This window comes from Microcaecilia unicolor, chromosome 3 (assembly GCF_901765095.1).
Source record: "Microcaecilia unicolor chromosome 3, aMicUni1.1, whole genome shotgun sequence".
NCBI classification, from domain to species: domain Eukaryota; kingdom Metazoa; phylum Chordata; class Amphibia; order Gymnophiona; family Siphonopidae; genus Microcaecilia; species Microcaecilia unicolor.
Genome location: NC_044033.1, coordinates 231,432,911 through 231,448,592, shown reverse-complemented (window position 1 = coordinate 231,448,592; position 15,682 = coordinate 231,432,911). Strand labels below are relative to the sequence as shown.

The window sequence follows — 15,682 nt, the reverse complement described above, 5'->3', positions numbered from 1 at the left end:
GCAACTTCCTGTTGTGAGGGCCAGACACACCTGTGTGAATTGCGGACGGCCCGAAAATGTAAGCTGCAAGCACTGCAGTGGTGGCAGGGTAAAAAGCAGGAAGCGGCAGATGGCGGACCTGCGGGAGGAGAAAGTAGGGAGCGCCACGGCACCCCTGAGAGTTCACTGTGGGGCACAGTTTGGAAACCACTGCATTAACGTATTAATTGTTTGTAATTTATTCTCCCAGTAAATTTTATTTTCAACCACGACTAATAGAGTGATTAGTGCTGGGAAAATGCTGGAAATTACTGAGGATGAGAGAGAATCACCTTTTAACTAGGCCTTGATGGAATTTTTTCGGGCCTTTCAGTTACCCATAAGTACATAAGCACTGCCATACTGGGAAAGACCAAGGGTCCATCAAGCCCAGCATCCTGTCTCCGACAGCGGCCAATCCAGGCTTCAAAAACCCGGCAACCTTCCCCCCCCCCCCAAAAAAAAAAAAAATAATGTTCAATGGACTTTCCCTCAGGAATCTGTCCAAACCCCCTTTGAATTCCATAAGGCCAGCTGCTGTCACTACATTTTCCGGCAACGAGTTCCAGAGTCTAACTACACACTGAGTAAAGAAAAACTTTCTCCTATTTGTTTTAAATCTACCATATTCTAGCTTCATCTTGTGTCCCGTGGTTTTGTTGTTGTTTGAAAGTGTAAACAATCGCTTCACATCTGTCCGCTCTACTCCGCTCATTATCTTGTAGACTTCTATCATATCACCCCTCAGCCGCCTTTTCTCCAAGCTGAAGAACCCTAACCTTCTCAGCCTTTCCTCATAGGGAAGTCGTTCCATTCCCTTTATCATTTTCGTCGCCCTTCTCTGCACCTTTTCTAATTCCTTTATATCTTTTCCCTTCTGTAGCCTGCTTGGAGCAGCTGCACCATGGTTTGCCAGGGGAGGGGCCCACTTTGTACCAGGTTGTTTGGAAATTGCTACCTCCCTGCTGCAGATAAAAGCTCACATTAATGGTTCTTTGGATTTGTGTGACTATCAGGACCTATTGTTTTGCTTTGATTTGTAGCTGCACTTTGCCACCCCCAGACTCTGCTGCTGTAAGCAACCACCTAATTTACCCAACTATTGACTCCTCCTGCAACATACCCTGCATTGATATTGAATGACCACTATCACTCTCTGGACTATATCTATGTTTAAGCAAACAATAAAAATCAGACCTCACAGAAGACTTTTCGTGCCTCAGTCTCATAGAACAGGCCCACGATGATGCGAGCATCTTGACGCTGAAAGGTAAGAATTATGAGACAGTTAAAGACAAATAGGAAAAATCTTGCTGGCAAACTATGTTAAATTAAATCAAAAGACAGACGTTTATAAGAAAAGGGAGAAAGCAAAATGTAGAATAGCCAATGAGGGGTCAATGTTCAAAGTGATTTAACTGGCCAGAAACAGCTCCTAGTGAGAGTGGAGGAGTGGCCTAGTGGTTAGAATACTGGTCTTGAACTCCAGAGGTGGCTCCTTCAAATCCCACTGCTGCTCCTTGTGATCTTGGGCAAGTCACTTAACCCTCCATTGTCTCAGGTACTTAGATTGTGAGCCCTTCAGGGACAGAAATACCCAGTAGTGTACCTGAATGTAACTCACCTTGAGCTACTACTGGAAAAAGTATGAACAAAATCTAAATAAATAAATACTAACCTGTTCATAGTCAGCAGGTTAGTGCCACTAACCTCAAAGCTGGCTATTTTGCAGTTAGGTGCCATTATTCAGCACTTAACCATCTAAGTTTAACGGTCAAATCAGACTGCATAAAAGTCAGTCCTATCTTTATCTGGTGTCACTTACCGTATTTTTCGGACTATAAGATGCACTTTTTTCCCCCAAAATTTGGGAGGAAAATGTGGGTGCGTCTTATAGTCCAAATGTAGCGTACCTGCTCGCTGGGGGTGGGGGGGGGGGGCCAGGGCCGGTCTTAGGCTGAGGCGAGCGTTGCGACCACATAGGGCCTCATGCTCAAAGGGGCCCCGCGCGGCGTGCCTCAACTCCGCCCAGTGCTTTTTTTGTGAGGTCCGACTCACCTGCCCATTCCCTTCCGTTTGTGCACCCGTGCTCCCTGTTTTGAAATTTTTAATTTACCCAAAGTCGTGGCGAACCAGCAGTAAAAGCAGCAGGCAGGCTCACCTTCTCGTCGCTTTCCTTCCCTCTCAGCACGTCCCGCCTTCCTCTGATGTAACTTCCTTTCCGCGAGGGCAAGACGCGCTGGGAGGGAAGGGAAGTGACAAGGAGGCGAGCCTGCCTGCCTGCTTTTACTTACTGCTGGTTCGCCGTGACTTTGGGTATGTAAATTAAAGATTTCAAGGCAGGGAGCACGGTTGCACGAACAGAAAGTCGGGGAGCTGAGGGTGGACAGGTAGGCGGGTGGGCAGGTGTTTGAACGAATCGCTGGACATGGGGAGGGGAGAAGAATTGCTGGACATGGAGGGGAGGTGAGGGCAGGGGAGAGATGAGAATCGTTGGACATGAATGGCAAGGGAGGACAAATTCCACTGCAGAGCCACACAGGTTGTGCAAAACTGCTGTCCCCATACAAGAGTGTTGCACAACCTGTGGTCGTCCAGCAGATTTCCGCCACACTTTTTGCTTCAAAATTTTTTTTCCTATTTTCCTCCTCTAAAACCTAGGTGCGTCTTATGGTCCGGTGCGTCTTATAGTCCGAAAAATACGGTATATGGCTATTTGCTGAATATTGAACTTAACTGTGTAAGAGAGAGCCAGTCGTATAATCCTGGCTATTGAATGCTAGTTCCCAGACGGAGCCCGACATTGAATATCTGGGAATAATGCCAGCAGCGGTTAAAAAAACTCACCACCTCCAGCTGAATATTGACCCCTGAGGAGAGGCAGAAATTGAAAAAAATAACAGGCAAGAGGAGTAGCTGGTGCATTGAGGGAAGGAAAGCAGGAAAGAAAGGGAAGGAGGTGGAGTTAGAAGAATGATGGTGTAGCAGTGAACATGATAGAAGGCAAACATGGAAGAAGGGGAGGTAAGAAAGTTAAGAGAGAGGAAATAAGAAGAAAAGGAAGGAGACAGAGTAAGGGAAACAAACTGAAAGAAGGTAAGGCAGAAAAAAGAAGGAGGAGGACAGAAGGGGAAAGGAATGAAGTTTCTACCTTTAGATTCTTCACTGGCACTGCAGGGTCAGAAAAAAAGCTCTGTCGGAAAGTGATCTCTATGCCAGCCTCTTTTACACGTTCCTCTAAATCATCCAGGGTCTGTGGGAGGACAGAAAGCACAAGGAAAAAAGAAAGATAAAAGAGGTTATGGGCAATCAAAGATCTTCAGGAGAGAGACAGAGTAACACGGTTATAGACTATCACAGGTTTGCAGGAAGAGAACAAAAGTAAAGAAAGATGGATTATTATATAGGATAATAGAGTGAATAAATGAATGTGTATAAAACAGAATGATTAACCAAGTTAGTGGAGAAATAGATGGATGAGGAGATGGACTAGAAAAAGATGGTGGAGAAAAAGATATGGCTGCATGATCAGTTAATATGAATGAACCCTTGCTTTCCTGAATTTCTATTTTTAATGGGAGATTCCAATAATTATAGGACCTGTATCAGTTCTTCTCCCTTCTATCCCAACTGGAAAATGTTTAATTCATTTTTGTACCTCCCCTAGTTTGATAGTGTCCAACTGGCAGATGAAAGTTTGAAAACCATTAAGATATAAAATACTGAGTGGAGTGGAAGTAGTAGACATGAATCACTTGTAACTCTTTCTTTCCAAAAATGCAAGGACTAGGGGACATAAACGAAGTTACTAAGTAGTAAATTTAAAACATGTAGGAAAGAACTATTTCTTCACTCACCGTGAAATTAAACTCTAGCATTCATTGCCAGAGAATATGGTTAACGCAGTTAGCTTAGCAGGATTAAAAAAAGGTTTTGAACAAGTTCCTAAAAGAAAAGTCCACAAACCATTATTAAGATGGACTTGGGAAAATACACTGCTTATTCCAGGGATAAGCAGCATAAAATCTGTTTAACTTTTTTGGGATCTTGCCAGGTATTTGTGACCTGGATTGGCCACTGTTGGAAACAGGATACTGGGCTTGATGGACCTTTGGTTGGTCCCAGTATGGCAATGCTTATGTACTTATTCTCTTATCTTGGGTTGGCCTGGTAGCTCAGTGGCAGTGTTCTTTAATTCCAGGTGAAGCCATCCACTTCTCAGGCTGATCAGAGCTAGCAAAGGTGGGGAGACCACATTCATAGTCCTTGGAGGGAACGAGTATCAGTCATTCTACAACAGCAATATCTAATAACCAGATTTACCACACGTGATTGCAGGCTTCTGGAAGAGAACCACAATTTCTGGCCAATGACTGTGACTACAATGGCTGAGGTAAGTGAGTTGGGAGGGAGTGTAAAATAGATGAAAAATCTCCTGGTAATGGGGTATTGGAGACTTGTGTGTGGACTTGCAGCAGAGGTTTGCAAGCTGAAGTGCCAAATAAAAGGTGGGGCAGGTAGAGCTGAGCCCCCCACAGGAACTGGCATCTCTTTGTTCTGTTGTAAGGACCCATCCCCCTATATCAAGCATTTCTCAGGTGGAATCCCTTTCCCCAAATGGGTCTGAGACCAGGGGGGGGGGGGGGGGGGGATCTTGTGGTGATTGGTTCTTTTTTGATTTCATCACCTGGGGGATCTTCTGTTCAACTGCCCAGACTAGTATTGCTTTTATCGTCTGATGCTGATAGATTGGACTCAAAGATAAACATAAGAACATAAGAGTTGCCATACTGGGTCATACCAATGGTCCATCTTGCCCAGTATCCTATTTCCAACAGTGGCCAATCCAAGTCACAAGTACCTGGCAGAAACCCAAATAGTAGCAACATTCCAAGTTACCAATCCTAGGGCAAGCAGTGGCTTCCCCATGTCTCTCTCAATAGCAGACTATGGACTTTTCCTCCAGGAACTTGTCCAAACCTTTTTTAAACCCAGATATACTAACTGCTGTTACCATATCTTCTGGCGATGAGTTCCAGAGCTTAACTATTCGTGAGAGAAAAATTATTTCCTCCTATTTGTTTTTAAAGTATTTCCATTTAATTTCATTGAGTATCCCCTAGTCATTGTACATTTTGAAAAAACCTGCTTTGCAGGTTATATACATTCTCCGATTGTATCACGATTAGACTATTGTAATTCACTTTGGATGACTGGATCTTCTGTGACGGAAAGTCAACGTCTCCAGCTTGTACAGAATTAAGCACTTCACTTGCTTACTAATACACCCAAATATGATCTTATTACTCCTTCCTATTTCGCAGAACGCTGGCTACCGACACCATCACACCTTATTTATAAAATACTTTTATTGATCTTTAAGGTTTGAACCACTGGAAGCCCTGCCTACCTTGCTCATTATTTAACTCCTTATGTACCTAGCCACTCATTACGATCATCCCAAGCTAATCTATTGACAGTATCTACCTATGCCACCATGTGCTCAGCCTTGATGTGTTTTTGCAAACAATTTTTTGGTAATGTGAGTCCCAATCTTTGGAATCAGCTTCCATTCACTCTCCATCTGGAAGAGTCTTTGGACAAGTTTAAAGAAGACTTAAAAACTTATTTGTTTTCTCTGGCCTTCCCAAATTGACATCTTATTGTAGTGTGACAAATGGTTTTGTTGTGTGGCTTTTTGTTTTTTCTTTCTCTGCTTTATCTGTTTGTTACTGACCCTTTCCTATTATAATTGTAGTTCTTTTCTTGCTTTGAGAATATTTTGTAAACTGCTCAGAAGGATAACTATGATGTGGCATATCAAATTGCATTAAACTTGAAACTTGATTCACTTTTACCCCTTCTACAACATTCAGGATATTGTAGACCTCAGTCATATCTCCCCTCAACTGTCTCTTTTCCAAGCTGAAGAGCCTTAACTTCTTTAGCTTTTCCTCATATGAGAGGAGTTCCGTTCCCTTTATCATTTTGGTTGCTCTTCTTTGAACATTTTCTAATTCCGCTATATCTTTTTTTTTAGATACGGTGACCAGAATTGCATGCAATATTCAAGGTGAGGTCACACCATACAGAACCAATATAGCATTTGTACTGCACTGGTCGCACTAACTGAATGGAAAAAGCCCTTCCCTTACCGATCCGGTATTTTCGAAACCTATTTTGCAGATGTTTATCTATGCATTTTGTATGTAGTGCATCCAAATCACAAGGGGGTGTGTAGGGATGTTTCGAAGGCGGGATTAGGAGGGCTTAGGGAGTTTCTAACACTTGGATGTTTTACAGCCATAATAGAACAAAACGAAAATGTCTAGGGCAAAAACTTTAATGTTTTGGTCTATGACTGTTTTCAGAACAAATAAGGCACAAAAGGTACCCTAAATGACCAGATAACCACTGGAGGAAATCAGGGATGACCCACCTTACTCCCCCTGTGGTCACTGACCCACTCCTACCCCCAAAATATGTGAATAAATATAATTCTCACCAGCCTCTATGACAGCCTGGTCCATTAGAGCAGCATGCAGGTCCCTGGAGTACTGTAATGGTGAGTGCAGTGCACTAAAGACAGATGGATCCAGGCCCATACCTCTCCTACCTGTGGAAACTGTGAGCCCTCCAAAACTCGCCAGAAACCCACTCTGTCCACATATATGTGCCCCCTTCACCCATAAGGGCTAATGCAGTGGTGTACAGTTGGGGGTAGTGGGTTTTAGGTGGGTATGGGAGGGCTCAGCAGACAAGATAGCAACGGTAAGATGTGTACTTGGGAGCATTTATATGAGGTCCACAGCATTGCCTCCTAGGGTCCCCCATTGCTCTCCTGGGATGTCTGAGGGACCAGTCTGCTAAAAATGTTGGCCCCCTCCTATATCCTAATGGCTTGATTTTCTACGTTTTCACTTGTATGTTTTTTGTTTTCCGAAAATGGCCTGAAAAAATAAACGCACAGAGCACAAAACCTTGTTACAAATGATATTTTTGAAAAAAGAAAAGATGTTTTGTGGTTTCAAAAATGGTCAAGTTTTCTATTTGGATTTTGGACTTCTAGCGCAAAACATCCAAAGTCTGAGTTAGACATATTGAAAATGCCCCTCCATGACATTTTTGAGGGTAGAAGTTTTATTTTCCTTGAAACGTCTACATATAACAGGCAGTGACGTAGTTGAGGGTTTGGGGGGGGGGGGGGTGCCAGGGGAGCGACCGCGCCTCCAAATGGACTTCCGTCGGCGCCTATTTTTTACTCAATGTGTTGCATTTAAAACGCATGCCGACACCAGTGGAAGTCTGCTCTCGCAGCGCTGTCGCTCCCCCCGCGTGTTCAGTCTGGCTACGCTTCTGATAATGGGGTCCTTTTTCTAAGGTGCACTAATGGATTAGCATGCACTAAATGATAAGATGCCCATTATATTCCTATGGGTGTCTTATCATTTAGTATGCGCTAATCATTAGCGCTCACTAAGGCTCCTTTTACCAAGCAGCGGTAAGAACAATGTAGGCTTATCGCTTGCTATACAGGAAGTACTGCCAGGCTACTGCAAGAGCCCGGCGGTACTTACCACTCCTAACACGCTTTCATTTCTGGCGCTACAAAAATGTATTTATTTTTGAAGCACCGGAGTGTATCTGGTGGTAATCGGACAGTGCCACGCTGTACCCAGTTACTGCCGAGTTAACGCGAGAACCCTTACCACCACCTCAGTGGGTGGTGGTAAGGGCTCCCCCCAAAATGGCTGTGCGGCAAGTGCTTTACTTGCCACACGGCCATTTCCTGCAGGAAGGCAAGACTTCCCTTTTACTAGCTGTGGTAAAATGGAGCCTTGGCGTGCATGTAAAACACACGCCAACACCAGTGCTGGCCCCCCTATTAGCGTACCTTAGTAAAAGGACCCCAATATTTCTTTGAGAGCTACCCTTTTAGTCACCTTTGCTGCAGAGAAAGACAAAATGTTGGTATTGAAATCATATTTTAAGAAAAAAGAATTGCCTTTTTTGTGCTCAGAAAATTCTGATATTTCCCAATGTAGCAGTTGAAAATGGAAGTTATTTCTTCTATTAAAACCTACGATTTTACAGATAGGGGGAACCTTTTTTTTTTTTTATTCTCATGTAAGAGTTTGATGGCAAGGGAAATAGTATATATAAATATTTTTTACTCTGCTCAGTTAGAGAGTTTCCTGGTAGATAAAACTGCTTTGTGATTTTGTTTCTTTGTTGGATTTAGGGTCGATATTACTGTAATGCCACCAATTACCTCTTGACAGGGGCTATGATACCTTTCTTTTAAAAATTCTGATCTTTTGATCTTTCTTTGTATATGATGTGGTAGTATTTCTTGATTTGTAGTATGAATTATAATGCATTAAAAAACCAAATAAAAAATAAAAATCCCTAGGTATTTGGGAAAGAATGCTGATGATTCCAGATCCGAATGCTAGATTTGAATCCTCTGGAAGCAAACAGGAACAGGAGGAAATTGCAAAGTCCAAAAATTCTCTCCTTTCTCAAACTATTTACTTCTTCTTCAAAATATGTTAGTGTGTGTAGCTTTAAAGGCCTCTCATCCTATTATCATAAATCTTTGTAAACACAGTGCCCTCAGTAGTGATTCAGGAAATTACTAGTCTTTTATTATTATGATTTCACTCTTACCCTTGTAGGAGTTAGGCACCTACAGTTTGTAATTTAAAATTATTCTGGCTCTGAGTGCCTAAGATTAGACACCTTAAAACATAAGAGGGTCAGTATTCCAAAGGATTTATTCAGTTAACATTGGATGTTAACTGGATAAATCCTTATCATGATTTATTTATTTTTTTCAAGACACTTGATATACCATGAATAAAGCCTATACTGGCAACTAGGCATGTACAACAATTAAAACAAATGCTTTCTGTAGCTGCTGATGGGTGGGAAAGGCGTAAGGAAAAAATCATAGGACAGGAGAAGAAGAGAAAAACTAAGAGATAGTAGGAAAGGCCTCAGAAAAAAAGAAAAAGGACATATTGACTCTGATCTTTGAAGGGAGATCATTCCAAGTTCTAGATTGTAAGCTCTTTGAGCAGGGACTGTCTTTCTTCTATGTTTGTGCAGCGCTGCGTATGCCTTGTAGCGCTATAGAAATGCTAAATAGTAATAGTAGTAGTAGGTCCTAAATAACTGAAGGCAGTCTCATGAGAAAGAGTCAAGTGTAAAGCTCTTAGTGAAGGGACAGAGAGTGAATTACCTGAGGATGATCAGAGAGTACGAGAAAGAGCATAAGGGACCAGGAGCCTGTGCAAATATACTGGAGCAGATGGTTCTGATCCTTAAAAGTCAGCATTAGGAGTTTGCATCTGATGCGATAAGAAACTGGGAGCCAATGTTCAAGAGAAAGGAGAGGGGTAACACGGTCAAATCGATGAGCACGATGAATAAGTTTCACTGAGGTGGATTGTATAAAAAATGTGCAGCTGATGAATGGACAACTTAAGGCTGAACATCTAAATATCTGGCCAAAAGTTACCTGGATAAAAAAAGAGGTATTGGAGCTGTGCCGGGGCGGGACTCAAAGTGAACCACATTGCCGTGATACTCAGATGCCACTGAGTCATTTTTATTTGGTTATATTGGCTGCAGATATAGCTGGCCTAAGACAACTGGAGAATGATATCCAGTTATCATTTGGCTGCCATGTCCAATGCTTCTGATATAACTGGACACCTCACGGAATGCTCAGGGAAAGGAAACCAGACACGTTGTCAGATTATCTTTAATCATATACTGCAGTGCTGAATATTCTTCCCAAAATGTCTAAACTTAGGTTCCTTATAAGGAGGTGGGGCAAGTGTGGCAGAACAAAGTTAAAGTCTCTGAGCAAATCTAGGGATCCTTTTACTAAGCTGTAGAAAAAAGTGGCTTTAGTGAGGAGAGTTGAGAGGAACTGTGGCACCTGTTGGAGTCTGTGAAGGAGTTGCCAGAGAAGATTCTGCCCAGCAGTTGTGTTGGTTAACCCCCTACTATGTCATCTTGAAGAATTTAAACGTACTCGCTCCTGTGGAATGCAGCCATTGGGGCTTAGCCTGAAGAGGTGTGACCAAAGAGGCATGCTCCCTTGAAGCCTGCTGCTAGTCTGGTTGTGAGGCCTTGAGCCCCGGCCAAGGCCTAGTATAGGTGTTAGGCCAAGGCCGAGGGTGGGCCGAGCAGGCACTACACACTACCCCAGCTACCAAGCCCTGTACACACACGCAGCAACCAACTTGCACCTCCAGAAAAAGGAAAATAGGGCAATCAGGCGGGCCTCACAGCCTATCGGGAACCCATTTACTCAGAATTCAAGCATGTGGGCCTCCTGGCCGAACCGGAATCGACTAATACATAGGGAGGGGAGAAAGAGACTAAACAAGGGGTCCCCCCACGGGGACCGGAGCACCAGCAATACCCTCGGTGCTGGCAATCAAGGAGAAAGGGAAGCATGCACAGAAACACGTCAAGCAGTACCCCACCGTACACAACGAAAATGAGGGACTGCAAAATAAAGATACTGTAGGCAGAGACCCTCAGCAGACAGGGAAGGGAAGGGGAAAGTCCGCAAAATGGAGTGTGGAGCCTAACACACACCCAGCACAGAAAGGGACAGTGCTGTGTAATACAGGAGGTAGTTACAGCAAAGAAAGGACTGAAACAGTCACAAAGGGAAGACTGCAGTAAACAGACAACTGCCAGAAGCAGAGAAATTCTGCAGGCACAGGGTTAACCAAGCTCAACACACACACAGCAACCAGAGGCAGGGAACACTGCAGACAACGGGTTAATCGGGAGAACAATGAAAGAGTAAACAAACAACCCCCACAGAGAGAAACAAAGGGTCCCGATTCTGCTACAAGGGCAGGACCTGCAAAGCAGAAAACAAACACAGCACAAAGGGAACTTCGAAGGAAGGGGAAGCAAAACAAACAAACTAGAACAGGATGAGGAAGGAACTCACCACACAGCACCACAGCCAAACAGAGAGAGAGTCCCAGGTGCAGTGTAGAGAGATAATTAGACACACGCAGGCAGCAGCCGGCAGACAGAGACAGAGCAACTGAAACTGCAAGCAAGGAAAGGAGTAACAACTCCACGCAAGCACAGAGCTAATAGCTCAGACAGAGCAAAGGTAAGGCTTCAGCAGAATTGGAGTAACGCCAAAGCAGGGGTTGTAGGGAAAGGTAAGCTTAAGTAGATCAGACTGACATCAGCTCAGCCCCTGACGGCCAATCAGGAGCTGTTCCAAGCATTCCCCTGCCTGACTACCAGGGGCGTATCTGAGGTTCGGCGGTAGGGGGGCAGGGGCTAGAGTGAGGGGGCACATTATAGCCCCCCCCTACCGCTGTCATCCCCCCTGCCGTTAACACTCCCTCCCTCCCCCGCCTACCGCCGTCACCTACCCCGAGGTCCGCTTCCTCCGGCTTTTTAAAATATTGCTTCAGCTGGCGGGGGACCCCAACCCCCCGCCAGCCCAGCCGCAATATTTAACTTTTTCATCCTCGTCGTGCAGCGCGCTGTGAAAGCTGCATGCATCTTTAGTTCCAGTTGGATGGAGTCTGACGTCGCAGCACGTTGTAACGTCAACGTGCTGCGACGTCAGACTCCATCCAACTGGAACTAAGATGCATGCAGCTTTCACAGCGCGCTGCACGACGAGGATGAAAAAGTTAAACATCGCGGCTGGGCTGGCGGGGGGTTGGGGTCCCCCGCCAGCTGAAGCAATATTTTAAAAAGCCGGAGGAAGTGGACCTCGGGGTAGGTGACGGCGGTAGGCGAGGGAGGGAGGGTTAACGGCGGTAGGGGGGTCCGGGGCAAAATCTGCGGGGGCCCAGGCCCCTGTGGCCCCACGCAGATACGCCCCTGCTGACTACAGAATTCTAACACAGTCATAAGAAAGCCCAAGAGGAGCACAGAGCCATGGGATTATCTTTGTCTGACATCTTTGACTGAGGATGGCCATGATGAAAAAAAAGGGAAAAAGAAAAGTACTATCTCTGTCCTTCAGAAGATACTTGGACCAACTGATAAACATGTGGTATAAGTTTCTACTGCAGTGTCTTCCTCCATTCTAGTCCGGTGGAATTAAAGGATACACTAGCTGAGTCTTCATATCCACTGAGAAGAGAAATTTTCACTCTTAGTACTTCTACAACTCCAGTGTGGCCTCTAGGCCTCTTCAGCCTGTTATGTGGAATAAGAGTTTATCATCAGAGAAAGTGGTTCCTACAAGTGAGGTGACTTTAGTGGATGTGTGGAAGATTAGAGGAATCAAAAAGAAGAAATTGTATTCTACAAATGATGCTTTTTATTGACTGCATGGAAGATTATACATGGTTTGGAAGTTCTCTTGAAGAAACCATTGACTCAGTTGTATAATTTTTCATCTCAAGTAGTGATACATATGGAGAATATTAACACCAATATGATGACATTTGAAGGACGTTTAACATCATTATAGACCAAATGTGGTATTTTATAGACTGTAGAAACATCTGGAATTAAGGATAGCTTAGTTTTACATAGGGAATTAGAGGTTATGGAAAATGAAGTTAAATGTAAAATCTTCAGGAGCTGAATTTTCCAATTTGTCCATGGCTATCACCTGAGATACTGTTTAGACAATTCTTTAAGGATTCTTGATTCAACCAGAATCTGACAAAAGTTTGTTCTCTTCTTGTTATTATTTGTTAAGAATATTGTTCAGGTGTCCCAGAGGGAGGACGAGACTAATCTATTGGCCCAGTAGAATCTTTTAATTTAACTAAATTTCTTATCAATAGAAATCAAACAAAATAAAACATGGAAAAGAAAATAAGATGATACCTTTTTTATTGGACATAACTTAATACATTTCTTGATTAGCTTTCGAAGGTTGCCCTTCTTCCTCAGATCGGAAATAAGCAAATGTGCTAGCTGACAGTGTATATAAGTGAAAACAGTCAAGCATTACTATGACAGTCTGACAGGGTGGGAGGAGGGGGGTGGGTAGGAAGTATGCATGGGGACATCAAAGCATATCATCGATATTCTAACACGATGGGTGTGGATAGGTGAGGGGAGGGTGATCAACAGAGACATACAGCTTTATGGTTTATAATGGCTAGGAACCCCAGATCCCTGTTAAGTCCTTTCTGTTATAAACCATAAAGCTGTATGTCTCTGTTGATCACCCTCCCCTCACCTATCCACACCCATCCTGTTAGAGTATCAATGATATGCTTTGATGTCCCCATGCATACTTCCTACCCACCCCCCTCCTCCCACCCTGTCAGACTGTCATAGTAATGCTTGAATGTTTTCACTTATATACACCGTTGAGCGGCAGCAGCAGGCAAAACCCCCCAACCAGAACTGGACTAACAAACAAACAAGACAGAAGCTGCAGATGTAGATAAGCAAGCAGGAACACATAGGACTAGAACTATCAAACTGGAACACAGGGCCGGAGCAAGACTTCACCTGCGCTTGACCGCTGTTCCCTCAGGGTTGAGTCCCTAGGTGCGGGCAGCCGGCAGGACTTATGGGATACAGGAACTCACACAGGGTATAGGACTCTAAAGCAAGCTTGACTAAAAAAGGACCAGGAATCTGGACTGAGGGTACTCCCTCAGGTGACAGGATACAGCAACAAGCTTGATTAAACAGGGACTGAAGGTAAAGGCAGAGGGGCCTAGAGAAACAACACAAGACAGAGAAGGCAGACAAACACTAGAGGGAACAAGACAAGGCATACAGGCACGAACCAAAGCAAGGCAGAAGTGCTCCTAACAGCACCAAAAGGAAAAATCAGGGAAGCTAAAAGGGAAAGGCAGGGAAGCTCAGACAAAGTGAGGCAGAAGTGCTCCTAATAGCACACTACAAGACAGAAGTGCTCCTCACAGCACACCAATAAGACAGAAGTGCTCCTAACAGCACCAAAAGGGAAAAGCAGGGAAGCCAAAAGGGAAAATCAGGTAATCTCAAACAAAGCAGGCAGAAGTGCTCCTAACAGCACACCAACTCACCGCGACCTTTGGCATTGCAAAGGCAAAGCAACAAAGCCCACAGGTGCTTAATAAAGACAGTCACCAGCTGAGGCTCAACTGCAGGAATCTCAAGGTACGTAAGGGTGCTGCTTAGGTACAAACAAGCCAAGCAAGTCTGGCAGACTGGAAAATCTGGACCGGACTGGCCTCTGGAACATGCTGGAAAACAGCAACAGATAGTCCATAGCAGTCACCGGTACCGGCTACCAGTGGGAGAGGGGAGCACAAACCAGGAAAGCAGTCACAATCGTGACATTTTCCCAGTGTACCAAGGCCATTTTTACTGAAGCAATTAAAATGCCTTTTTCTGTTTTTAATGGCTATACACTGATGTTGCCATTAGCACGTGGGCATTAAAAAAAATTAGTGATTGGATCCAAGATGGCGCCTAGAGCAAGGTGTATACACTGTGCTCTGTGCTCCTGAGAAACTCTGAAGTAGCCAGACGACAAAGAGTTTTCCCCATATGGTATGATGGGGAAAAGAAAAGGGAAGAGCCAGGGGTCTTACCTCCTCCAACATGGCAATGACCACTTCTGCGCGCCAGGCAACTTTGGAAAATTTCGCTCTTTAGGAGCGGAGGCCTGCCTCGATGGGTTCTGCATCTTCAGATGTGGACCACAGCATAGAGGGAGCGTCACTGAGCCCTCCCTCTAACACAGCTCCCCACGCGACCCGGAAGAGAACTGGCGCCGACGGAGTTACAGCAAGCGAGGGTGAACGTTGAACCAGTGCTTGCTGAAGGAGGAGGACCTTGCGATGCCTCAACCCCAAACGGAGTGACAACGGAGGGGATGCAGAGAACACTGCTCTCCTCTTTTTCTGCCCAAAGTTTAACTTCTAGTGGAAACGGAGGTTTGCCAAGACCAGCTGTGGTGACGATGGAGTCGTTATGGGACGCTGCACAAGGTTTGAACTCCACTTTTACATCAATTTCTAACTCCTTTAAAGGAGAAATTATGGAACTGAAACAGACTACTCAAAATTTGTCCGAAAATATTCAGGATCAAGTAAATCAAATAACAGCCTTGAAGGGGGAAGTTGCTCAATTACATAATGTTACTACAAAGCATATAAAAGAGAAGGATATTCAAGCCCGAAAACTTGAATTCCTGGAAAATCAAGGCCGTAGGAATAATTTGAGGTTTATAAATTTCCCCAAATCACCGTTAATACCTGCCTTGGATATGTTAAAAAAATATTTTGGAGAAATATTAGGAATACCAAAGGAGGGTTTACCACCTACAGTGAGAACCCAGTATATAACAGGTTCCTCAAGATCTTCTAATGTGCAACCTCAATTTGTTTCTGATTTAAATTTGACTGAATTTTTGGAGAGTTCATTAGAAGTGGTGACAGAAAGAACTACACTTTTGGTGACTTTTGCTTTAGAACAGGACAGAAATAATATTTTCCGTGCTTATTTTCATCATATTAACGGACTCTTTTTGGGAAGCAAAATTCAAGTTTTTCCAGATTTGGCCAGGGACACACAAAAAAGAAGAGAATTCTTGGTGTATAAACCAAGAGTTCTCAGCTTAGGAGCATTGTTTAAATTAAAATTTCCCTGTAGATGTCTTGTGTCCCTAAAAACTAATAATTATATTTTTTTG

The 15,682-nt window shown here is 44.0% G+C and overlaps 1 protein-coding gene across 1 annotated transcript in view; it reads right to left on the bottom strand.

Moving 5' to 3' along the window:
• Positions 1–15,682, bottom strand: part of GABBR1 (gamma-aminobutyric acid type B receptor subunit 1) — a 193,164-nt gene that overhangs the window by 120,389 nt on the left and 57,093 nt on the right. Inside the window, exons 4-5 of the mRNA XM_030197552.1 lie at positions 3,170–3,271; positions 1,216–1,281 (exon numbers count right to left, since the gene is read on the bottom strand). Coding sequence (XP_030053412.1) covers positions 1,216–1,281; positions 3,170–3,271 — 168 coding nt within the window. The remainder of the gene's footprint in view (positions 1–1,215; positions 1,282–3,169; positions 3,272–15,682) is intronic.